The sequence below is a fragment of the Salvelinus alpinus genome, chromosome 20 (assembly GCF_045679555.1).
Source record: "Salvelinus alpinus chromosome 20, SLU_Salpinus.1, whole genome shotgun sequence".
In the NCBI taxonomy this organism is placed as follows: domain Eukaryota; kingdom Metazoa; phylum Chordata; class Actinopteri; order Salmoniformes; family Salmonidae; genus Salvelinus; species Salvelinus alpinus.
In genome coordinates, this window is record NC_092105.1 from 4,788,948 (window position 1) to 4,814,252 (window position 25,305).

Below are 25,305 nucleotides of genomic sequence, written 5' to 3' on the forward strand. Positions count from 1 at the left end.
CAGTCCATAGACTGAGGAGGACACCAGTCCAGGTTTTTGTTCCAGCCCTCGTAGGTCAGTCCATAGACTGAGGAGGACACCAGTCCAGGTTTTTGTTCCAGCCCTCGTAGTTCAGTCCATAGACTGAGGAGGACACCAGTCCAGGTTATTGTTCCAGCCCTCGTAGGTCAGTCGATAGACTGAGGAGGACACCAGTCCAGGTTTTTGTTCCAGCCCTCGTAGGTCAGTCCATAGACTGAGGAGGACACCAGTCCAGGTTTTTGTTCCAGCCCTCGTAGGTCAGTCCGATAGACTGAGGAGGACACCAGTCCAGGTTTTTGTTCCAGCCCTCGTAGGTCAGTCCATAGACTGAGGAGGACACCAGTCCAGGTTTTTGTTCCAGCCCTCGTAGGTCAGTCCATAGACTGAGGAGGACACCAGTCCAGGTTTTTGTTCCAGCCCTCGTAGGTCAGTCCATAGACTGAGGAGGACACCAGTCCAGGTTTTTGTTCCAGCCCTCGTAGGTCAGTCCATAGACTGAGGAGGACACCAGTCCAGGTTTTTGTTCCAGCCCTCGTAGGTCAGTCCATAGACTGAGGAGGACACCAGTCCAGGTTTTTGTTCCAGCCCTCGTAGGTCAGTCCATAGACTGAGGAGGACACCAGTCCAGGTTTTTGTTCCAGCCCTCGTAGGTCAGTCCATAGACCGAGGAGAACACCAGTCCAGGTTTTTGTTCCAGCCCTCGTAGGTCAGTCCATAGACTGAGGAGAACACCAGTCCAGGTTTTTGTTCCAGCCCTCGTAGGTCAGTCCATAGACTGAGGAGGACACCAGTCCAGGTTTTTGTTCCAGCCCTCGTAGGTCAGTCCATAGACTGAGGAGGACACCAGTCCAGGTTTTTGTTCCAGCCCTCGTAGTTCAGTCCATAGACTGAGGAGAACACCAGTCAAGGTTTTTGTTCCAGCCCTCGTAGGTCAGTTCATAGACTGAGGAGGACACCAGTCAAGGTTTTTGTTCCAGCCCTCGTAGGTCAGTCCATAGACTGAGGAGGACACCAGTCCAGGTTTTTGTTCCAGCCCTCGTAGTTCAGTCCATAGACTGAGGAGAACACCAGTCCAGGTTTTTGTTCCAGCCCTCGTAGGTCAGTCCATAGACCGAGGAGGACACCAGTCCAGGTTTTTGTTCCAGCCCTCGCAGGTCAGTCCATAGACCGAGGAGAACACCAGTCCAGGTTTTTGTTCCAGCCCTCGTAGTTCAGTCCATAGACTGAGGAGAACACCAGTCCAGGTTATTGTTCCAGCCCTCGTAGGTCAGTCCATAGACTGAGGAGGACACCAGTCCAGGTTTTTGTTCCAGCCCTCGTAGGTCAGTCCATAGACTGAGGAGAACACCAGTCAAGGTTTTTGTTCCAGCCCTCGTAGGTCAGTCCATAGACTGAGGAGGACACCAGTCCAGGTTTTTGTTCCAGCCCTCGTAGGTCAGTCCATAGACTGAGGAGAACACCAGTCCAGGTTTTTGTTCCAGCCCTCGTAGGTCAGTCCATAGACCGAGGAGGACACCAGTCCAGGTTTTTGTTCCAGCCCTCGCAGGTCAGTCCATAGACCGAGGAGAACACCAGTCCAGGTTTTTGTTCCAGCCCTCGTAGTTCAGTCCATAGACTGAGGAGAACACCAGTCCAGGTTTTTGTTCCAGCCCTCGTAGGTCAGTCCATAGACTGAGGAGGACACCAGTCCAGGTTTTTGTTCCAGCCCTCGTAGGTCAGTCCATAGACTGAGGAGAACACCAGTCAAGGTTTTTGTTCCAGCCCTCGTAGGTCAGTCCATAGACTGAGGAGGACACCAGTCCAGGTTTTTGTTCCAGCCCTCGTAGGTCAGTCCATAGACTGAGGAGGACACCAGTCCAGATTAGTTGAATAATCTATGGCTGCGTTTTGTATTAGCTAACCTGTAATGCCCGGTAATGGAATCATAGTTATCACATATCTGGTGTACAAACTTTAGCTACAGAGCTAACATCCTTCGCTCCAATTCTAGTCCCAGTTTGCCCCCTAGCTGTATGTCTACATAGATGCTCTCAGAACACAGACACATAGCAGTAAATACATGGGAGAGAGGACTCCACAGAGCTAATAGCATTCTCCAACAGTGGCTGAATAAATGTTCCATTCATGGGTTCCAGATACATCGTCACGCCAGGTTAGTCACGCTTCTTGAATGGACTCACGTGCGCTCCGCCCCGCCCCGCCCCGCCCCCAATGGACCATGAAAAAACAAGACGCACAAGTTTTCAGAGTTGTGTCTGAGATCCGGGCTCGCAATGTTGGGGAACTTCACTGGTTACATTACATCTTCAAATATTTATTTTATGGTAAAAAACCTGAGGAAAATTGTAGAGATATTCTTTGGATAATCAGATGTGCTGGATGATTCACAGTTCTTGGGTCTGATGGGGGCGTTGTATAGTTGTTGCTGGCGGAGTTACTGCAATCTCGATGACAACCTAGATGATAAAACCGCTGTATTACGGTAAGGATATTACTGTTTTATGATACACTTCACATTTCGTCTGTGCATGTAATTTGTATTTTTTTTTTTAAATGGTAGGCTTTAATTAAAACAGCATGATAACACATTCTAGTCTATTCCATTCAGATCTAGAGGTTCTTCTGAATGGGAAAATATATATATACAGCATAGTCTATTTTTTGTCTTGGCACACTGCCCAAAGATATTGACAAGCAGCGTCTGTGAAGCCTCTGTAATCTGGTATGTAGGCTATGTTTAAGAGAATCTCTCAGTCAGCATGTGTTTAGGCTATTTCCTTCCTGAATCACAGCATTGGCATGGCAAAGCAGAGTCAAATTAGTGATATTGGGACAATAAGGGCACCCAGAACCAAATCTGTGACGAGAGAGAGACTACCTCAACATGAACTTATCTCTCTGGTCCTCCAGATATGATACTTCCAAAATGCAGAGCACCAGGACTCAGAACTCCTCCAGGACTCAGACCTCCAGAGCCAGTATGTCCAGCCACAGTGACCCAAGCCCGGGCCAGGAGGACCTGTCCTGGAGGACAGAGCAGGAGCAGGAGTGGGTCCCCTGGATCAGCCCCAGGACCTCCATGGGCGATGCAGAGTCAGACGGAGAGCTCCAAGCCTTTATCACGATGAGGAACGAGGCAGACACGTACACAGAGGTGAGAGAGAGACACGGCCTGCCCTAAATTGGGGAACAGATACTACACGATACAGAGCTTGGTTAGGGTACAACCTGTTCACTCAGGTACACTAAAGGTGTACTAGATTAATTCAAACCTGTTCTGTAGGTCACTGGACAACAAGCAGTGGTGTAAAGTACTAAGTAAAAATACTTTAAAGTACTACTTAAGTAGTTTTTGGGGGGTATCTGTAATTTACTTTACTATTTATATTTTGGACAACTTTTACTTCACCTCTTTCCTAAAGAAAATAATGTACTTTTTACTCCATACATTTTCCATGACACCCAAAACTACGCGACTCGTAACAATGCACAGGAAAATGATCAATTTCACACACTTATACAGAACATCCCTGGTCATCCCTACTGCCTCTGATCTGGAGGACTCACTAAACAGAGAACATCCCTGGTCATCCCTACTGCCTCTGATCTGGAGGACTCACTAAACAGAGAACATCCCTGGTCATCCCTCCTGCCTCTGATCTGGAGGACTCACTAAACAGAGAACATCCCTGGTCATCCCTACTGCCTCTGATCTGGAGGACTCACTAAACAGAGAACATCCCTGGTCATCCCTCCTGCCTCTGATCTGGAGGACTCACTAAACAGAGAACATCCCTGGTCATCCCTACTGCCTCTGATCTGGAGGACTCACTAAACAGAGAACATCCCTGGTCATCCCTACTGCCTCTGATCTGGAGGACTCACTAAACAGAGAACATCCCTGGTCATCCCCTCCTGCCTCTGATCTGGAGGACTCACTGAACAGAGAACATCCCTGGTCATCCCTCCTGCCTCTGATCTGGAGGACTCACTAAACAGAGAACATCCCTGGTCATCCCTACTGCCTCTGATCTGGAGGACTCACTAAACAGAGAACATCCCTGGTCATCCCTACTGCCTCTGATCTGGAGGACTCACTAAACAGAGAACATCCCTGGTCATCCCTACTGCCTCTGATCTGGAGGACTCACTAAACAGAGAACATCCCTGGTCATCCCTACTGCCTCTGATCTGGAGGACTCACTAAACAGAGAACATCCCTGGTCATCCCTCCTGCCTCTGATCTGGAGGACTCACTAAACAGAGAACATCGCTGGTCATCCCTCCTGCCTCTGATCTGGAGGACTCACTAAACAGAGAACATCGCTGGTTATCCCTACTGCCTCTGATCTGACAGACTCACTAAACACAAATGCTTAGTTTGTACATTTTTTAAATGGTACCATCTGGTTTGCTTAATTTAAGTAATGTGAAATGATTTATACCTTTACCTTTACGTTTGATACTTAAGCATATTTTTGCAATTACATTTAAATCAAATCAAATCAAATGTTATTGGTCACATACACTTGTACTGTTGATACTTTAGTATACTTAAACCCAAATACTTTTACTCAAGTAGTATTTTACCGGGTGACTTTCACTTTTACTTGAGTCATTTTCTATTAAGTTATCTTTTCTTTTATTCAAGTATGACAATTGGGCACTTTTTCCACCACTGACGACAAGTCAGGACCCTTTGCTTTTTACTTAATCTATAAACTAGCTCTAACCTTGCTATTACACGGTACATGTGTAGAGTAGGTCAATAAATACATCTGGGAACTTGAAGACGCCAACCAATTAGATATGAGAGAGAGGAACTAGCTTGAGAAAGATTGTAGCTTTAAAAGAAATGTGACAGGAAGTTAGTCTCAGTAAATATGTCTTCTACATGTAACCCTTGTTATTAGTCCATATCCTTCCGCCCCTTCTCTGACCTCTGATAGTTAGTCCATATCCTTCCTCCCCTTCTCTGACCTCTGGTAGTTAGTCCATATCCTTCCGCCCCCTCACTGACCCCTGATAGTTAGTCCATATCCTTCCGCCCCCTCACTGACCCCTGGTAGTTAGTCCATATCCTTCCTCCCCTTCTCTAACCTCTGGTAGTTAGTCCATATCCTTCCTCCCCTTCTCTGACCTCTGGTAGTTAGTCCATATCCTTCCTCCCCTTCTCTAACCTCTGATAGTCAGTCCATATCCTTCCTCCCCTTCTCTGACCTCTGGTAGTTAGTCCATATCCTTCCTCCCCTTCTCTAACCTCTGATAGTTAGTCCATATCCTTCCTCCCCTTCTCTGACCTCTGATAGTTAGTCCATATCCTTCCTCCCCTTCTCTGACCTCTGATAGTTAGTCCATATCCTTCCGCCCCCTCACTGACCTCTGATAGTTAGTCCATATCCTTCCTCCCCCTCTCTAACCTCTGATAGTCAGTCCATATCCTTCCTTCCTCCCCTTCTCTAACCTCTGATAGTCAGTCCATATCCTTCCACCCCTTCTCTAACCTCTGATAGTTAGTCCATATCCTTCCACCCCTTTTCTAACCTCTGATAGTTAGTCCATATCCTTCCTCCCCCTCTCTAACCTCTGATAGTCAGTCCATATCCTTCCTTCCTCCCCTTCTCTAACCTCTGGTAGTTAGTCCATATCCTTCCTCCCCTTCTCTGACCTCTGATAGTTAGTCCATATCCTTCCTTCCCCTCACTGACCTCTGATAGTTAGTCCATATCCTTCCTTCCTCCCCTTCTCTGACCTCTGATAGTCAGTCCATATCCTTCCTCCCCTTCTCTAACCTCTGATAGTTAGTCCATATCCTTCCTTCCTCCCCTTCTCTGACCTCTGATAGTCAGTCCATATCCTTCCTCCCCTTCTCTGACCTCTGATAGTTAGTCCATATCCTTCCTCCCCTTCTCTAACCTCTGATAGTTAGTCCATATCCTTCCTCCCCTTCTCTGACCTCTGATAGTTAGTCCATATCCTTCCTTCCCCTCACTGACCTCTGATAGTTAGTCCATATCCTTCCTTCCTCCCCTTCTCTGACCTCTGATAGTTAGTCCATATCCTTCCTTCCCCTCACTGACCTCTGATAGTTAGTCCATATCCTTCCTTCCTCCCCTTCTCTGACCTCTGATAGTTAGTCCATATCCTTCCTTCCCCTCACTGACCTCTGATAGTTAGTCCATATCCTTCCTTCCTTCCCCTCACTGACCTCTGATAGTTAGTCCAAATCCTTCCGCCCCTTCTCTGACCTCTGATAGTCAGTCCATATCCTTCCGCCCCTTCTCTGACCTCTGATAGTCAGTCCATATCCTTCCTCCCCCTCTCTGACCTCTGATAGTTAGTCCATATCCTTCCTCCCCTTCTCTAACCTCTGATAGTTAGTCCATATCCTTCCTCCCCTTCTCTGACCTCTGGTAGTTAGTCCATATCCTTCCTCCCCTTCTCTAACCTCTGATAGTTAGTCCATATCCTTCCTCCCCTTCTCTGACCTCTGATAGTTAGTCCATATCCTTCCTCCCCTTCTCTGACCTCTGATAGTCAGTCCATATCCTTCCTCCCCTTCTCTGACCTCTGATAGTTAGTCCATATCCTTCCTCCCCTTCTCTGACCTCTGATAGTTAGTCCATATCCTTCCTCCCCCTCTCTGACCTCTGATAGTTAGTCCATATCCTTCCGCCCCTTCTCTGACCTCTGATAGTTAGTCCATATCCTTCCTTCCCCTCACTGACCTCTGATAGTTAGTCCATATCCTTCCTTCCTCCCCTTCTCTGACCTCTGATAGTCAGTCCAAATCCTTCCGTCCCTTCTCTGACCTCTGATAGTCAGTCCATATCCTTCCGCCCCTTCTCTGACCTCTGATAGTCAGTCCATATCCTTCCTCCCCCTCTCTGACCTCTGATAGTTAGTCCATATCCTTCCTCCCCTTCTCTGACCTCTGATAGTCAGTCCAAATCCTTCCGCCCCTTCTCTGACCTCTGATAGTCAGTCCATATCCTTCCGCCCCTTCTCTGACCTCTGATAGTCAGTCCATATCCTTCCTCCCCCTCTCTGACCTCTGATAGTTAGTCCATATCCTTCCTTCCTCCCCTTCTCTGACCTCTGATAGTCAGTCCAAATCCTTCCGCCCCTTCTCTGACCTCTGATAGTCAGTCCATATCCTTCCGCCCCTTCTCTGACCTCTGATAGTCAGTCCATATCCTTCCGCCCCTTCTCTGACCTCTGATAGTCAGTCCATATCCTTCCTCCCCCTCTCTGACCTCTGATAGTTAGTCCATATCCTTCCTCCCCCTCTCTGACCTCTGATAGTCAGTCCATATCCTTCCGCCCCTTCTCTGACCTCTGATAGTTAGTCCATATCCTTCCTCCCCTTCTCTGACCTCTGATAGTTAGTCCATATCCTTCCTCCCCCTCTCTGACCTCTGATAGTTAGTCCATATCCTTCCTCCCCTTCTCTGACCTCTGGTAGTTAGTCCATATCCTTCCTCCCCCTCTCTGACCTCTGGTAGTTAGTCCATATCCTTCCTCCCCTTCTCTAACCTCTGATAGTTAGTCCATATCCTTCCTCCCCTTCTCTGACCTCTGATAGTTAGTCCATATCCTTCCTCCCCTTCTCTGACCTCTGATAGTTAGTCCAAATCCTTCCTCCCCTTCTCTGACCTCTGATAGTCAGTCCAAATCCTTCCTCCCCTTCTCTGACCTCTGATAGTTAGTCCATATCCTTCCGCCCCTTCTCTGACCTCTGATAGTCAGTCCATATCCTTCCGCCCCTTCTCTGACCTCTGATAGTTAGTCCATATCCTTCCTCCCCCTCTCTAACCTCTGATAGTAAAGCACCTAGGTCCTAGGTTATGCAAATGAGCTGTGCACGTGTTTTAGGCATGCTGCTGGGACACAGAGTCACATCCTTGCCCCTTGCTTATCGTATATTACTGCGCTTCAAAAACTTCATATAGCTGCAGACGTCACGGAGATGAACTGTTGGTCACTGCTACTGACGTCTTGGAGCTGAACTGTTGGTCACTGCAGACGTCACGGAGCTGAACTGTTGGTCACTGCTGACGTCATGGAGCTGAACTGTTGGTCACTGCTGAGGTCACGGAGCTGAACTGTTGGTCACTGCTACTGACGTCACGGAGCTGAACTGTTGGTCACTGCTGACGTCACGGAGCTGAACTGTTGGTCACTGCTGCTGAGGTCACGGAGCTGAACTGTTGGTCACTGCTTCTGCAGCATTCGTTGAGCTGACGTATTTATCTGCATGTGATCTCGACGCTGCGTTCTGCCATTGAGCTGAGGACTGAAAGTGACTGACAGGAAATTAACTCTACTCCTCCTTAATATTAGGGTCCTTGCCAGGTATCTCTAAAATGTGCACACATTTATTTTATATTAATTCAACAGTACCAGTACTGCTCAGGGTGACTCGTTGTTGTATGTAACGAATGTAACGTATCTGTGTTGCCTCCCCTAAATTTGGATGTCCATTTGAGGATTAGAGTCCTACAGAGTCCCAGGCTGGGGATTAGAGTCCTACGGAGTCCCAGGCTGGGGATTAGAGTCCTACGGAATCCCAGGCTGGGGATTAGAGTCCTACGGAGTCCAGGCTGGGGATTAGAGTCCTACGGAGCCCAAGCTGGGGATTAGAGTCCTACGGAGTCCAGGCTGGGGATTAGAGTCCTACAGAGTCCAGGCTGGGGATTAGAATCCTACAGAGTCCAGGCTGGGGATTAGAGTCCTACAGAGTCCAGGCTGGGGATTAGAGTCCTACAGAGTCCAGGCTGGGGATTAGAGTCCTATAGAGTCCAGGCTGGGGATTAGAGTCCTACAGAGTCCAGGCTGGGGATTAGAATCCTACAGAGTCCAGGCTGGGGATTAGAATCCTACAGAGTCCAGGCTGGGGATTAGAATCCTACAGAGTCCAGGCTGGGGATTAGAATCCTACAGAGTCCAGGCTGGGGATTAGAATCCTACAGAGTCCAGGCTGGGGATTAGAATCCTACAGAGTCCAGGCTGGGGATTAGAATCCTACAGAGTCCAGGTTGGGGATTAGAATCCTACAGAGTCCAGGCTGGGGATTAGAATCCTACGGAGTCCAGGCTGGGGATTAGAATCCCACGGAGTCCAGGCTGGGGATTAGAATCCCACGGAGTCCAGGCTGGGGATTAGAATCCCACGGAGTCCAGGCTGGGGATTAGAATCCTACGGAGTCCAGGCTGGGGATTAGAATCCTACGGAGTCCAGGCTGGGGATTAGGAACAATAAGCCCTCTGAGTTAGAGAAGTCCACATGTGCATGAGCACACACTCAGTTGGGTCTTCTCTGTACATTTCTCACTCTCAGTGCAGCATCATGATTACACTGACTCACCTCAATTAAATCATTCAATCAGAGATGTCGAACACCGAGTTCTTTCATACAGAGTATTTATGACACTCATGGAGGCTACATGTAGTGCACAATATTGGAGTTTACCAAGGCCTAGAAAGGGGACCATCTTACCAAGTTGAGTTCGTCTCAGTAATGGCCTAGTAATGGTCTCAGATCTCTTTCTGCTGTCTTGCCAACTCACGTCTATGTTTGGGTCAAATCAAAGCTGATCCAGACCGGACCAAATCTGAACCAAACATAGTATGATTGGTTCAGATTTGGCCAAACAGGTCCAAAACCAACGTCCGTGGACTTGGAAATCAAAACCAAAAAAAGACGTCCAGAAGGCATATGCGTCGGTCCGTGCTTACTGGGGTGTAGCCTACAGTGTCGCCTGAAATTACATTTTTAGGAATGCCCATCAATTTGGTAGTTTGTAAAACACCCAAAAAAGACAGCCGATCTAGACAGGTCCAAAAAAAGACGTCCAGAAGACGTCGGTCCGTGTATACTGGGGTGTAGTTTACCATGTCGCCCGCAATGGAATTTTATGAATGCCAAGGCCTAGAAGGGGTCCGTCTTAAATATTCTGTGTCCCTGCCTTTGACAAAGTGGGCACTGCTTATCACAGGGCGGCATACAGCGCTCACATAAAAAAGCCCACATGCCACTGGTTGAGAGAAGTGTCATTAGTTTTGGGGGTAGAATAATGAGGTTTTATGTGTTGTTGGAGACTTGGTCAGTTTAGCTCAGAAAATGCCGCCCTTCTCAGTCTGCCTGATGAGCGGGCCGGCCCTGAGTCTGAGGCTTGTTGTGTGTCTATGATCTGTATACTGATTAATGGTATTTTTATTTATTTATTTTTATTGTTGTTTTGTCTGTGCGTTTGTTTGACGTCTTTATGCATCTGTTTGTCTATTTTTGTAAATTATTATTCCCGTCTTTCTTTTCTTGTATGATATTTTGATATATTTGTGTATTTTTATTACTCTGTAAAAGCCACACAAATAAGGCCAATGAACAATCTCCTGTGACATGTGATCTCTAGAAACGATCAGTGCACAGATTCCTGTAGTGAAAGGATAATCGACATATTAAATAGCGTGGTCAGGTCAGCATTGTTGCCGCAGTGGACACAACAGGCACTATGTTGAGAATAACAGCACAGGACCGTGACTCATTGTGTTAGCGATGCCTTGGGACTGAGATATCAGCCAGCAGGTTAACTAGTAACAACAACTTTAGCTCTGCCTCAGACAACACACCGACACCTCGTCGACGTCGGCCCCCGATGTATCATACATGTAGAACAGAGAGCATTTACACATTGGCAAGATGTCGCCAAGACGTCGATATTAGATCGCATTCGCCCTTCAGTCGCTGTTTGGACGGTGCGTGTCAAAGCTGCTACCTAGCTGCTCTACAGACGATATTTAAAAAAATACCTTTTTATTTGAGGTCGGATCCAACAGCGAATACTGTTTCACTACACGATTTTAATTACCTTTACCAAATGAGTGTAAACATCGAATTTGAATGGAAAATATAAGAATGATTATAAGCTAAATTATACTGGCAATAATAAAACGTTTATGTTTATGTCCCATCAGTTTCATGTTTTTTTTAAATGCCCCAAAAATGTATTTAGATCTTAAATTGTCAATGTGGTGAAAATAATGCCTGGGACAAGTACTGTAAACAGAAAATGCGCTTTTATTCATTTATTTAAGCCTATAAGCCTTATACATATCTCTGATAAAAAATGATTGCCCAACCATGACCTGAACATGTTTGAGAGAAGGCAGATATATTCAAGCATTGTGACGCAAAATTTCAAAAGTCTACACGATCTACGGCCAATTCTGTGATGCTGAGCGGCCGTGTGACGGTGCAGCGCGCCTGCATTTTATCTTCCCACACTCATAGCCGCCCTCTCGACGTCGGTGAAATGCATGTGTGCTATCTGGGCTGTTTCTGTGTTTAATGTGTGTGTGTGTGTGTTTATGTGTGTTTATGTGTGTGTGTTTGTTTATCAGGAGTGGGAGAAGCTCAACTATGACATCCATAGTCTGAGGTACACCAAACGAGAGATCAGCAGTCGATGGAAGAAGATTCTAACACAGCTAGGTCAGATCAAGTTTGTAGAGATAATCTCCTCTCTTCAGATTCTAACACAGCTAGGTCAGATCAAGTTTGTAGAGATAATCTCCTCTCTTCAGATTCTAACACAGCTAGGTCAGATCAAGTTTGTAGAGATAATCTCCTCTCTTCATATCTCAACCTTTTATTCCTGAACCTTTTCCTTCCTGCTGCTCTCTATGTACATGGCCTTCAGAAAGTATTCACACATCTTGATTTTTCCCCACATTTTGTTGTGTTAAAACCTCTTAAGGAACGGACCCTTTTTTTAAATTTTCGCTTAAAATGTCATACCCAAATCTAACTGCCTGTAGCTCAGGCCCTGAAGCAAGGATATGCATGTTTTTGATACCATTTGAAAGGAAACACTTTCAAATTAAAAGTGAAATTAATGTAGGAAAATATAACACATTAGATCTGGTAAAAGATAATACAAAGATACAAAACAACCGTTATTTTGTATTTTTTTCTACCATCGTCTTTGAAATGCAAGAGAAAGGCCATAATGTATTATTCCAGCCAAGGCACAATTTAGATTTTGGCCACTAGATAGCAGCAGTGTATGTGCAAAGTTTTAGACTGATCCAATGAGCCATTGCATTTCTGTTCAAAATTTTGTATCAAGACTGCCCAAATGTGAATAATTGGTTTATTAATAACTTTTCAAGTTCATAACTGCACTCTCCTCAAACAATAGCATGCTATTCCCTCACTGTAATGGCTACTGTAAAATGGACAGTGCAGTTAGATTAACAAAAATTTAAGCTTTCTTCCAATATCAGATATGTCTATGTCCTGGGAAATGTTCTTGTTACTTACAACCTCATGCTAATCACATTAGCCTACGTTAGCTCAACCGTCCCGCGGGTGACCCACCAATCCTGGAGAGGTTCCTGAATTTAAAATAGATGAAATTGAGATTTTGGTTACTGGCCTAAACACAATACCCCATAATGTCAAAGTGGAATTATGTTTTTAGAATTTTCTTTACAAATGAATTAAAAATGAAAAACTGAAATGTCTTGAGTCAATAAGTGTTCAACCCCTTTGTTATGACAAGCCTAAATATGTTTAGTAGTAAAAATGTGCTTCACACGTCACATAATAAGTTGCATGGACTCACTCTGTGTGCAATAATAGTGTTTAACATGATTTTTGAATGACTACATCATCTCTGTACCCCACATATACAATTATCTGTAAAGTCCCTCAGTCGAGCAGTACATTTCAAATATAGATTCAACCACAAAGACCAGGGAGGTTTTCCAATGCAAAGAAGGGCACAAATTGGTAAAATAAAATAAAAAGCAGACATTGAATATCCCTTATGAGCATGGTTAAGTTATTAATTACACTTTGGATGGTGTATCAATACACCCAGTCACTACAAAGATACAGGTGTCCTTTCTAACTCAGTTGCCGGAGAGGAAGGATGAGGCCAATGGTGACATTAAAACAGTTACAGAGTTTAATGGCTTTAATAGGAGAAAACTGAGTATGGATCATCAACATTGTAGTTACTCCACAATACTAACCTAACTGACAGAGTGAAAAGAAGGAACCCTGTACAGAATACAAATATAAAAGCAAAGAATGTGGCAAAGCAATTCACTTTTTGTCCTGAATACAAGGTGTTATGTTTGGGGCAAATCCAATACAACAACACATTACTGAGTACCACTCTCCATATTTTCTCAAGCATATTGGTGGCTGCATCATGTTATGGGTCTGCTTGTAATCGTTAAGGACTAGGGAGTTTTTCAGGATAAAAAATAAACAGAATGGGGCTAAACACAGGCAAAATCCTAGAGGAAAATCTGCTTCAGTCTGCTTTCAGGGAGATTAATTTACCTTTCATGAGAACAATAACCTGAAATACGAGGCCAAATCTATACTGGAGTTTCTTACCAAGAAAACAGTGAATGTTCCTGAATGACCGAGTTACAGTTTGGATTTAAATCTACTTTAATATCTATGGCAAGGCCTGAAAATAACCATCTAGCAATGATCAATGACCAATTTGACAGAGCTTGAAGAATTTATAAAAGAATAATGGGCAAATGTTGCCCAATCCAGGTGTGGAAAGCTCTTGGAGACTTACCCAGAAAGCCTCAACAGCTGTAATCACTGCCAGAGGTGATTCTAACATGTAATGACTCAAGGGGTTGAATACTTATCTAATCAAGATATACATTTATTAGTGCTTAATTTTTAACATATATATATATATATTTTTAAATGTTATAGTTTTCTTCCGCTTTGAGTATTTTGTGTAGTTTGTTGACAAAAAAAAAAGACAATTAAATCTATGTGAATCCGACACAACAAAGATGTGGGAAAAAAGTAAGGGAGTGAAGACACACAACAAAACACAACAACAGTGCACTGTGCAAAATCAGTCTCCATTTGACACAGATGTGTATTAACATTCTGAAGAGTTTGCCCATGCTTGTGTTGTGTACTGTGTCGATTTCCCAGTTCATATGCCGTTTTCCAACCCCCCCGAACCCAATATTTTAGTTTAAAGGATTATTGAGTTGAACATTCTAATTGTTGATTCTATGTGGCGTCTCCAGGCTGACTGTTTGTTCTGGTGCTTGTGTCCCCTGTAGGCTACCAGCATGAGGTTGACTCTCTCCTGACGGTGAACAGACAGCTGTTACAGACAACTCTGAGTGAATCTGATAACCTGAACAGAGCCAGACAACTGTTACAGACCACTCTGGACCACTCTAGTTTGTTCCCACGAGGAGTGGCTAGCACAGACAGATACCTCTTTGTTATGGTACTGCTGCCCTACTGCTACACACATGCACACACACACACACACACACACACACACACACACACACACACACACACACACACACACACACACACACACACACACACACACACACACACACACACACACACACACACACACACACACCTATAATGAAGGGGAGAAATGTTCAAGTAACTAATATCTACTTGTTGTTTTCTCTCCTCTCCTCTCCTCTCCTCTCCTCTCCTGCTCTTCTCTTGCTCTTTTCTCTTCCTCTCCTCCTCTCATCCTCTTCCAGGATCGCTTGGTGTCTCTGGATAGTGCAGAGGATTTCATCAGACTGGCAAAGGAGAAATACCCAAAGAGAGAGGTGTGAATGAGAGAAAGAAAAAAATATATAGAATGAGAGGGAATGGTTTGTGCTCCTCCTGCCGGCACTAGAAGGAATGTGAAGATCACAGACGTCCCTTAGACACTTTAACCGATTATAACTGACCTCACATATTAGAACGTCTAACGTGCCTACAAAAGTCATTTTCTATACAAGTTGTTGTATGTGTTTCATAGTTTCAGTATTGTTATGGCAACAACAACAAACATTGTAGAATTGTCTGTAATATTTAACCGTTGTATCAGTCTGAAAGGATACTTCTTGATACAGCGTTTCTTTAACAAGAACTAAACATTTAATTGATTAACTAAATTGATTCTCTTGATGTCTATCAATGTCACCTGAACAGACGTTCGTGTCACAGCTGCTGGTATATCAATCAAATGTATTTATAAAGCCCCTTTTTTACATCAGCCGATGTCACAAAGTGCTGTACAGAAACCCGGCCTAAAACCCCCAAAACAGCAAGCAATGCAGGTGTAGAAGCTCATCATGTACCGGCATTATCTGACCAGTAGAGGGAACCATTTGTCCTCATCCACGAGTAGACAACCCAGGCAGTAGGCCAGCAAGACCTCAGGATCACAAAAACTTCACGTCAGGGTCACAAAACCTTCACGTCAGGGTCACAAAACCTTCACGCCAGGATCACACCTTCACGTCAGGGTCACAAAACCTTCACGCAAGGGTCACAAAACCTTCACGCCAGGGGTCACAAAACCTTCACGCAAGGGTCACAAAACCTTCACGCAAGGGTCACAAAACCTTCACGCAAGGGTCACAAAACCTTCACGCCAGGGGTCACAAAACCTTCACGCCAGGGTCACAAAACCTTCACGTCAGGATCACACCTTCACGCCAGGGTCACAAAACCTTCACGTCAGGGTCACACCTTCACGTCAGGGTTCACAAAACCTTCACGTCAGGGGTCACAAAACCTTCACGTCAGGATCACACCTTCACGTCAGGGTCACAAAACCTTCACGTCAGGGTCACAAAACCTTCACGTCAGGATCACACCTTCACGTCAGGGTCACAAAACCTTCACGCAAGGGTCACAAAACCTTCACGCCAGGGGTCACAAAACCTTCACGCAAGGGTCACAAAACCTTCACGCAAGGGTCACAAAACCTTCACGCAAGGGTCACAAAACCTTCACGCCAGGGGTCACAAAACCTTCACGCCAGGGTCACAAAACCTTCACGTCAGGATCACACCTTCACGCCAGGGTCACAAAACCTTCACGTCAGGATCACACCTTCACGCCAGGGTCACAAAACCTTCACGCCAGGGGTCACAAAACCTTCACGTCAGGATCACACCTTCACGTCAGGGTCACAAAACCTTCACGTCAGGGTCACAAAACCTTCACGCCAGGATCACACCTTCACGTCAGGGTCACAACACCTTCACGTTAGTGGACATCCTATTCATTATTGATTATGATTAAAGGACCTGTGCATGATGGAAAGGGTTTCACAGCGGGATCCTTGCTTAGTACTCAATCAACAGTTACAATTCGTTTTCTCTCAAAAACTTCAGCTCTGCCCGATTTGAGTTTGTCTGGTGCAGTGGAACCAATAGAGAGAGGAAATGGGAGGCTGCTCTCCAGCACCTCAGTAGACAGGGGACAGGAAATAGGAGGCTGATCTTCAGCACCTCAGTAGACAGGAAATAGGAGGCTGCTCTCCAGCACCTCAGGAGACAGGAAATAGGAGGCTGCTCTCCAGCACCTCAGTAGACAGGAAATAGGAGGCTGCTCTCCAGCACCTCAGTAGACAGGAAATAGGAGGCTGCTCTCCAGCACCTCAGGAGACAGGAAATAGGAGGCTGCTCTCCAGCACCTCAGTAGACAGGAGACAGGAAATAGGAGGCTGCTCTCCAGCACCTCAGTAGACAGGAGACAGGAAATAGGAGGCTGATCTCCAGCACCTCAGTAGACAGGACACAGGAAATAGGAGGCTGCTCTCAAGCACCTCAGTAGACAGGAGACAGGAAATGGGAGGCTGCTCTCAAGCACCTCAGTAGACAGGAGACAGGAAATAGGAGGCTGCTCTCCAGCACCTCAGTAGACAGGAGACAGGAAATGGGAGGCTGCTCTCAAGCACCTCAGTAGACAGGACACAGGAAATAGGAGGCTGCTCTCAAGCACCTCAGTAGACAGGAGACAGGAAATAGGAGGCTGCTCTCAAGCACCTCAGTAGACAGGAGACAGGAAATAGGAGGCTGCTCTCAAGCACCTCAGTAGACAGGAGACAGGAAATAGGAGGCTGCTCTCAAGCACCTCAGTAGACAGGAGACAGGAAATGGGAGGCTGCTCTCCAGCACCTCAGTAGACAGGAGACAGGAAATAGGAGGCTGATCTCCAGCACCTCAGTAGACAGGAGACAGGAAATAGGAGGCTGCTCTCCAGCACCTCAGTAGACAGGAGACAGGAAATAGGAGGCTGCTCTCCAGCACCTCAGGAGACAGGAAATAGGAGGCTGCTCTCAAGCACCTCAGTAGACAGGAGACAGGAAATAGGAGGCTGCTCTCAAGCACCTCAGTAGACAGGAGACAGGAAATGGGAGGCTGCTCTCCAGCACCTCAGTAGACAGGAGACAGGAAATAGGAGGCTGATCTCCAGCACCTCAGTAGACAGGAGACAGGAAATAGGAGGCTGCTCTCCAGCACCTCAGTAGACAAACTGATGAACTGGCAACAGACAAACAGAGAACACGGTTATAAATACACAGGGGATAATGGAGAAGATGGGCGACACCTAGAGTGGGGGAGGAGACAAGCATAAGGACAGGTGAAACAGATCAGGGGGCGGGACCTATTAACCAACCTATCTTCAACCACTGCTGATGTAATAGAGAGCGTAGATTGCCTGGTGTTGCGGAACATGAAGGCGGTCTGTGATTGGTGGAGAACAGCACCCGGGGGGGGCAGGAGGACAGACTCCTGTCCAGAGCATGGCGAGGGATGGTCGCCCTCAGAGACACCTGGAACAACCCATCTACGCTGTCCTGGTACTCACACTGTTCAACACACCCGTACTGTACAACACAGAACTGTCCTTGGATAGATAGATCAAATATATCATTCATCTACGCGGAGTGGAATGTATAAATGGTGATATTCCAAATAGCTCAGACTTCAGGTTTGAGTACTTACCCTATCAAGGGGGAAGAGAGAGAGAGAGAGACGATGTGAAGAAACAGGTTGGTGAACAACTTTGACACAGGAGGCCTGAGAAAGACAAAAGAAACAAAATGTTACTAAATACCAAACATCAAGGGCCTGCTTATAACTGCCTTCGCCTGCTCCCATCTAACCATCATTTGAGTCTGAAATGGAACCCTCCACTGTATGAGAGTTATACATGGCTATGGCCGAAAGTAGTGCACTATATAGGGAATAGGGTGTCATTGTAGACACTGCCCTGGAGAGATACAGTACCTGCTGTACAGATGACTGCCCTGGAGAGATACAGTACCTGCTGTACAGATGACTGCCCTGGAGAGATACAGTACCTGCTGTACAGATGACTGACCTGGAGAGATACAGTACCTGCTGTACAGATGACTGACCTGGAGAGATACAGTACCTGCTGTACAGATGACTGACCTGGAGAGATACAGTACCTGCTGTACAGATGACTGACCTGGAGAGATACAGTACCTGCTGTACAGATGACTGACCTGGAGAGATACAGTACCTGCTGTACAGATGATTGACCTGGAGAGATACAGTACCTGCTGTACAGATGACTGACCTGGAGAGATACAGTACCTGCTGTACAGATGACTGCCCTGGAGAGATACAGTACCTGCTGTACAGATGACTGACCTGGAGAGATACAGTACCTGCTGTACAGATGACTGACCTGGAGAGATACAGTACCTGCTGTACAGATGACTGCCCTGGAGAGATACAGTACCTGCTGTACAGATGACTGACCTGGAGAGATACAGTACCTGCTGTACAGATGACTGCCCTGGAGAGATACAGTACCTGCTGTACAGATGACTGCCCTGGAGAGATACAGTACCTGCTGTACAGATGACTGCCCTGGAGAGATACAGTACCTGCTGTACAGATGACTGCCCTGGAGAGATACAGTACCTGCTGTACAGATGACTGCCCTGGAGAGATACAGTACCTGCTGTACAGATGACTGCCCTGGAGAGATACAGTACCTGCTGTACAGATGACTGCCCTGGAGAGATACAGTACCTGCTGTACAGATGACTGCCCTGGAGAGATACAGTACCTGCTGTACAGATGACTGCCCTGGAGAGATACAGTACCTGCTGTACAGATGACTGCCCTGGAGAGATACAGTACCTGCTGTACAGATGACTGACCTGGAGAGATACAGTACCTGCTGTACAGATGACTGCCCTGGAGAGATACAGTACCTGCTGTACAGATGACTGCCCTGGAGAGATACAGTACCTGCTGTACAGATGACTGACCTGGAGAGATACAGTACCTGCTGTACAGATGACTGCCCTGGAGAGATACAGTACCTGCTGTACAGATGACTGCCCTGGAGAGATACAGTACCTGCTGTACAGATGACTGACCTGGAGAGATACAGTACCTGCTGTACAGATGACTGCCCTGGAGAGATACAGTACCTGCTGTACAGATGACTGCCCTGGAGAGATACAGTACCTGCTGTACAGATGACTGACCTGGAGAGATACAGTACCTGCTGTACAGATGACTGCCCTGGAGAGATACAGTACCTGCTGTACAGATGACTGACCTGGAGAGATACAGTACCTGCTGTACAGATGACTGCCCTGGAGAGATACAGTACCTGCTGTACAGATGACTGCCCTGGAGAGATACAGTACCTGCTGTACAGATGACTGCCCTGGAGAGATACAGTACCTGCTGTACAGATGACTGCCCTGGAGAGATACAGTACCTGCTGTACAGATGACTGCCCTGGAGAGATACAGTACCTGCTGTACAGATGACTGCCCTGGAGAGATACAGTACCTGCTGTACAGATGACTGCCCTGGAGAGATACAGTACCTGCTGTACAGATGACTGCCCTGGAGAGATACAGTACCTGCTGTACAGATGACTGCCCTGGAGAGATACAGTACCTGCTGTACAGATGACTGCCCTGGAGAGATACAGTACCTGCTGTACAGATGACTGCCCTGGAGAGATACAGTACCTGCTGTACAGATGACTGCCCTGGAGAGATACAGTACCTGCTGTACAGATGACTGCCCTGGAGAGATACAGTACCTGCTGTACAGATGACTGCCCTGGAGAGATACAGTACCTGCTGTACAGATGACTGCCCTGGAGAGATACAGTACCTGCTGTACAGATGACTGCCCTGGAGAGATACAGTACCTGCTGTACAGATGACTGCCCTGGAGAGATACAGTACCTGCTGTACAGATGACTGCCCTGGAGAGATACAGTACCTGCTGTACAGATGACTGCCCTGGAGAGATACAGTACCTGCTGTACAGATGACTGCCCTGGAGAGATACAGTACCTGCTGTACAGATGACTGCCCTGGAGAGATACAGTACCTGCTGTACAGATGACTGCCCTGGAGAGATACAGTACCTGCTGTACAGATGACTGCCCTGGAGAGATACAGTACCTGCTGTACAGATGACTGCCCTGGAGAGATACAGTACCTGCTGTACAGATGACTGACCTGGAGAGATACAGTACCTGCTGTACAGATGACTGCCCTGGAGAGATACAGTACCTGCTGTACAGATGACTGACCTGGAGAGATACAGTACCTGCTGTACAGATGACTGCCCTGGAGAGATACAGTACCTGCTGTACAGATGACTGCCCTGGAGAGATACAGTACCTGCTGTACAGATGACTGCCCTGGAGAGATACAGTACCTGCTGTACAGATGACTGCCCTGGAGAGATACAGTACCTGCTGTACAGATGACTGCCCTGGAGAGATACAGTACCTGCTGTACAGATGACTGCCCTGGAGAGATACAGTACCTGCTGTACAGATGACTGCCCTGGAGAGATACAGTACCTGCTGTACAGATGACTGCCCTGGAGAGATACAGTACCTGCTGTACAGATGACTGCCCTGGAGAGATACAGTACCTGCTGTACAGATGACTGCCCTGGAGAGATACAGTACCTGCTGTACAGATGACTGCCCTGGAGAGATACAGTACCTGCTGTACAGATGACTGCCCTGGAGAGATACAGTACCTGCTGTACAGATGACTGCCCTGGAGAGATACAGTACCTGCTGTACAGATGACTGACCTGGAGAGATACAGTACCTGCTGTACAGATGACTGCCCTGGAGAGATACAGTACCTGCTGTACAGATGACTGCCCTGGAGAGATACAGTACCTGCTGTACAGATGACTGACCTGGAGAGATACAGTACCTGCTGTACAGATGACTGACCTGGAGAGATACAGTACCTGCTGTACAGATGACTGCCCTGGAGAGATACAGTACCTGCTGTACAGATGACTGACCTGGAGAGATACAGTACCTGCTGTACAGATGACTGCCCTGGAGAGATACAGTACCTGCTGTACAGATGACTGCCCTGGAGAGATACAGTACCTGCTGTACAGATGACTGCCCTGGAGAGATACAGTACCTGCTGTACAGATGACTGCCCTGGAGAGATACAGTACCTGCTGTACAGATGACTGCCCTGGAGAGATACAGTACCTGCTGTACAGATGACTGCCCTGGAGAGATACAGTACCTGCTGTACAGATGACTGCCCTGGAGAGATACAGTACCTGCTGTACAGATGACTGCCCTGGAGAGATACAGTACCTGCTGTACAGATGACTGCCCTGGAGAGATACAGTACCTGCTGTACAGATGACTGCCCTGGAGAGATACAGTACCTGCTGTACAGATGACTGCCCTGGAGAGATACAGTACCTGCTGTACAGATGACTGCCCTGGAGAGATACAGTACCTGCTGTACAGATGACTGCCCTGGAGAGATACAGTACCTGCTGTACAGATGACTGCCCTGGAGAGATACAGTACCTGCTGTACAGATGACTGCCCTGGAGAGATACAGTACCTGCTGTACAGATGACTGCCCTGGAGAGATACAGTACCTGCTGTACAGATGACTGCCCTGGAGAGATACAGTACCTGCTGTACAGATGACTGCCCTGGAGAGATACAGTACCTGCTGTACAGATGACTGCCCTGGAGAGATACAGTACCTGCTGTACAGATGACTGCCCTGGAGAGATACAGTACCTGCTGTACAGATGACTGCCCTGGAGAGATACAGTACCTGCTGTACAGATGACTGCCCTGGAGAGATACAGTACCTGCTGTACAGATGACTGCCCTGGAGAGATACAGTACCTGCTGTACAGATGACTGCCCTGGAGAGATACAGTACCTGCTGTACAGATGACTGCCCTGGAGAGATACAGTACCTGCTGTACAGATGACTGCCCTGGAGAGATACAGTACCTGCTGTACAGATGACTGACCTGGAGAGATACAGTACCTGCTGTACAGATGACTGACCTGGAGAGATACAGTACCTGCTGTACAGATGACTGACCTGGAGAGATACAGTACCTGCTGTACAGATGACTGCCCTGGAGAGATACAGTACCTGCTGTACAGATGACTGCCCTGGAGAGATACAGTACCTGCTGTACAGATGACTGCCCTGGAGAGATACAGTACCTGCTGTACAGATGACTCACCTGAAGAGATACAGTACCTGCTGTACAGATGACTGCCCTGGAGAGATACAGTACCTGCTGTACAGATGACTGCCCTGGAGAGATACAGTACCTGCTGTACAGATGACTGACCTGGAGAGATACAGTACCTGCTGTACAGATGACTGCCCTGGAGAGATACAGTACCTGCTGTACAGATGACTGCCCTGGAGAGATACAGTACCTGCTGTACAGATGACTGCCCTGGAGAGATACAGTACCTGCTGTACAGATGACTGCCCTGGAGAGATACAGTACCTGCTGTACAGATGACTGACCTGGAGAGATACAGTACCTGCTGTACAGATGACTGCCCTGGAGAGATACAGTACCTGCTGTACAGATGACTGACCTGGAGAGATACAGTACCTGCTGTACAGATGACTGACCTGGAGAGATACAGTACCTGCTGTACAGATGACTGCCCTGGAGAGATACAGTACCTGCTGTACAGATGACTGCCCTGGAGAGATACAGTACCTGCTGTACAGATGACTGCCCTGGAGAGATACAGTACCTGCTGTACAGATGACTCACCTGAAGAGATACAGTACCTGCTGTACAGATGACTGCCCTGGAGAGATACAGTACCTGCTGTACAGATGACTGACCTGGAGAGATACAGTACCTGCTGTACAGATGACTGACCTGGAGAGATACAGTACCTGCTGTACAGATGACTGCCCTGGAGAGATACAGTACCTGCTGTACAGATGACTGCCCTGGAGAGATACAGTACCTGCTGTACAGATGACTGCCCTGGAGAGATACAGTACCTGCTGTACAGATGACTGCCCTGGAGAGATACAGTACCTGCTGTACAGATGACTGCCCTGGAGAGATACAGTACCTGCTGTACAGATGACTGACCTGGAGAGATACAGTACCTGCTGTACAGATGACTGCCCTGGAGAGATACAGTACCTGCTGTACAGATGACTGACCTGGAGAGATACAGTACCTGCTGTACAGATGACTGCCCTGGAGAGATACAGTACCTGCTGTACAGATGACTGCCCTGGAGAGATACAGTACCTGCTGTACAGATGACTGACCTGGAGAGATACAGTACCTGCTGTACAGATGACTGCCCTGGAGAGATACAGTACCTGCTGTACAGATGACTGCCCTGGAGAGATACAGTACCTGCTGTACAGATGACTGACCTGGAGAGATACAGTACCTGCTGTACAGATGACTGACCTGGAGAGATACAGTACCTGCTGTACAGATGACTGCCCTGGAGAGATACAGTACCTGCTGTACAGATGACTGCCCTGGAGAGATACAGTACCTGCTGTACAGATGACTGACCTGGAGAGATACAGTACCTGCTGTACAGATGACTGCCCTGGAGAGATACAGTACCTGCTGTACAGATGACTGCCCTGGAGAGATACAGTACCTGCTGTACAGATGACTGACCTGGAGAGATACAGTACCTGCTGTACAGATGACTGACCTGGAGAGATACAGTACCTGCTGTACAGATGACTGCCCTGGAGAGATACAGTACCTGCTGTACAGATGACTGCCCTGGAGAGATACAGTACCTGCTGTACAGATGACTGCCCTGGAGAGATACAGTACCTGCTGTACAGATGACTGACCTGGAGAGATACAGTACCTGCTGTACAGATGACTGCCCTGGAGAGATACAGTACCTGCTGTACAGATGACTGCCCTGGAGAGATACAGTACCTGCTGTACAGATGACTGCCCTGGAGAGATACAGTACCTGCTGTACAGATGACTGCCCTGGAGAGATACAGTACCTGCTGTACAGATGACTGCCCTGGAGAGATACAGTACCTGCTGTACAGATGACTGACCTGGAGAGATACAGTACCTGCTGTACAGATGACTGCCCTGGAGAGATACAGTACCTGCTGTACAGATGACTGCCCTGGAGAGATACAGTACCTGCTGTACAGATGACTGCCCTGGAGAGATACAGTACCTGCTGTACAGATGACTGCCCTGGAGAGATACAGTACCTGCTGTACAGATGACTGCCCTGGAGAGATACAGTACCTGCTGTACAGATGACTGCCCTGGAGAGATACAGTACCTGCTGTACAGATGACTGCCCTGGAGAGATACAGTACCTGCTGTACAGATGACTGCCCTGGAGAGATACAGTACCTGCTGTACAGATGACTGCCCTGGAGAGATACAGTACCTGCTGTACAGATGACTGACCTGGAGAGATACAGTACCTGCTGTACAGATGACTGCCCTGGAGAGATACAGTACCTGCTGTACAGATGACTGCCCTGGAGAGATACAGTACCTGCTGTACAGATGACTGACCTGGAGAGATACAGTACCTGCTGTACAGATGACTGACCTGGAGAGATACAGTACCTGCTGTACAGATGACTGCCCTGGAGAGATACAGTACCTGCTGTACAGATGACTGCCCTGGAGAGATACAGTACCTGCTGTACAGATGACTGACCTGGAGAGATACAGTACCTGCTGTACAGATGACTGCCCTGGAGAGATACAGTACCTGCTGTACAGATGACTGCCCTGGAGAGATACAGTACCTGCTGTACAGATGACTGACCTGGAGAGATACAGTACCTGCTGTACAGATGACTGACCTGGAGAGATACAGTACCTGCTGTACAGATGACTGCCCTGGAGAGATACAGTACCTGCTGTACAGATGACTGCCCTGGAGAGATACAGTACCTGCTGTACAGATGACTGCCCTGGAGAGATACAGTACCTGCTGTACAGATGACTGACCTGGAGAGATACAGTACCTGCTGTACAGATGACTGCCCTGGAGAGATACAGTACCTGCTGTACAGATGACTGCCCTGGAGAGATACAGTACCTGCTGTACAGATGACTGCCCTGGAGAGATACAGTA

General features: G+C 47.2%; 1 protein-coding gene across 1 annotated transcript; it reads left to right on the forward strand.

The window, feature by feature from the left end:
- Positions 1-1,853: 1,853 nt before the first annotated feature.
- On the forward strand, positions 1,854-15,011 carry LOC139547197 (melanoregulin-like). Its single transcript, XM_071356288.1, has 5 exons — positions 1,854-2,503; positions 2,932-3,175; positions 11,424-11,514; positions 14,139-14,311; positions 14,592-15,011. Exons 1-5 carry the CDS (start codon positions 2,424-2,426, stop codon positions 14,667-14,669), a joined length of 666 nt encoding a protein of 221 aa, XP_071212389.1. The 5' UTR covers positions 1,854-2,423; the 3' UTR covers positions 14,670-15,011.
- The last annotated feature ends 10,294 nt before the right edge of the window (positions 15,012-25,305 follow it).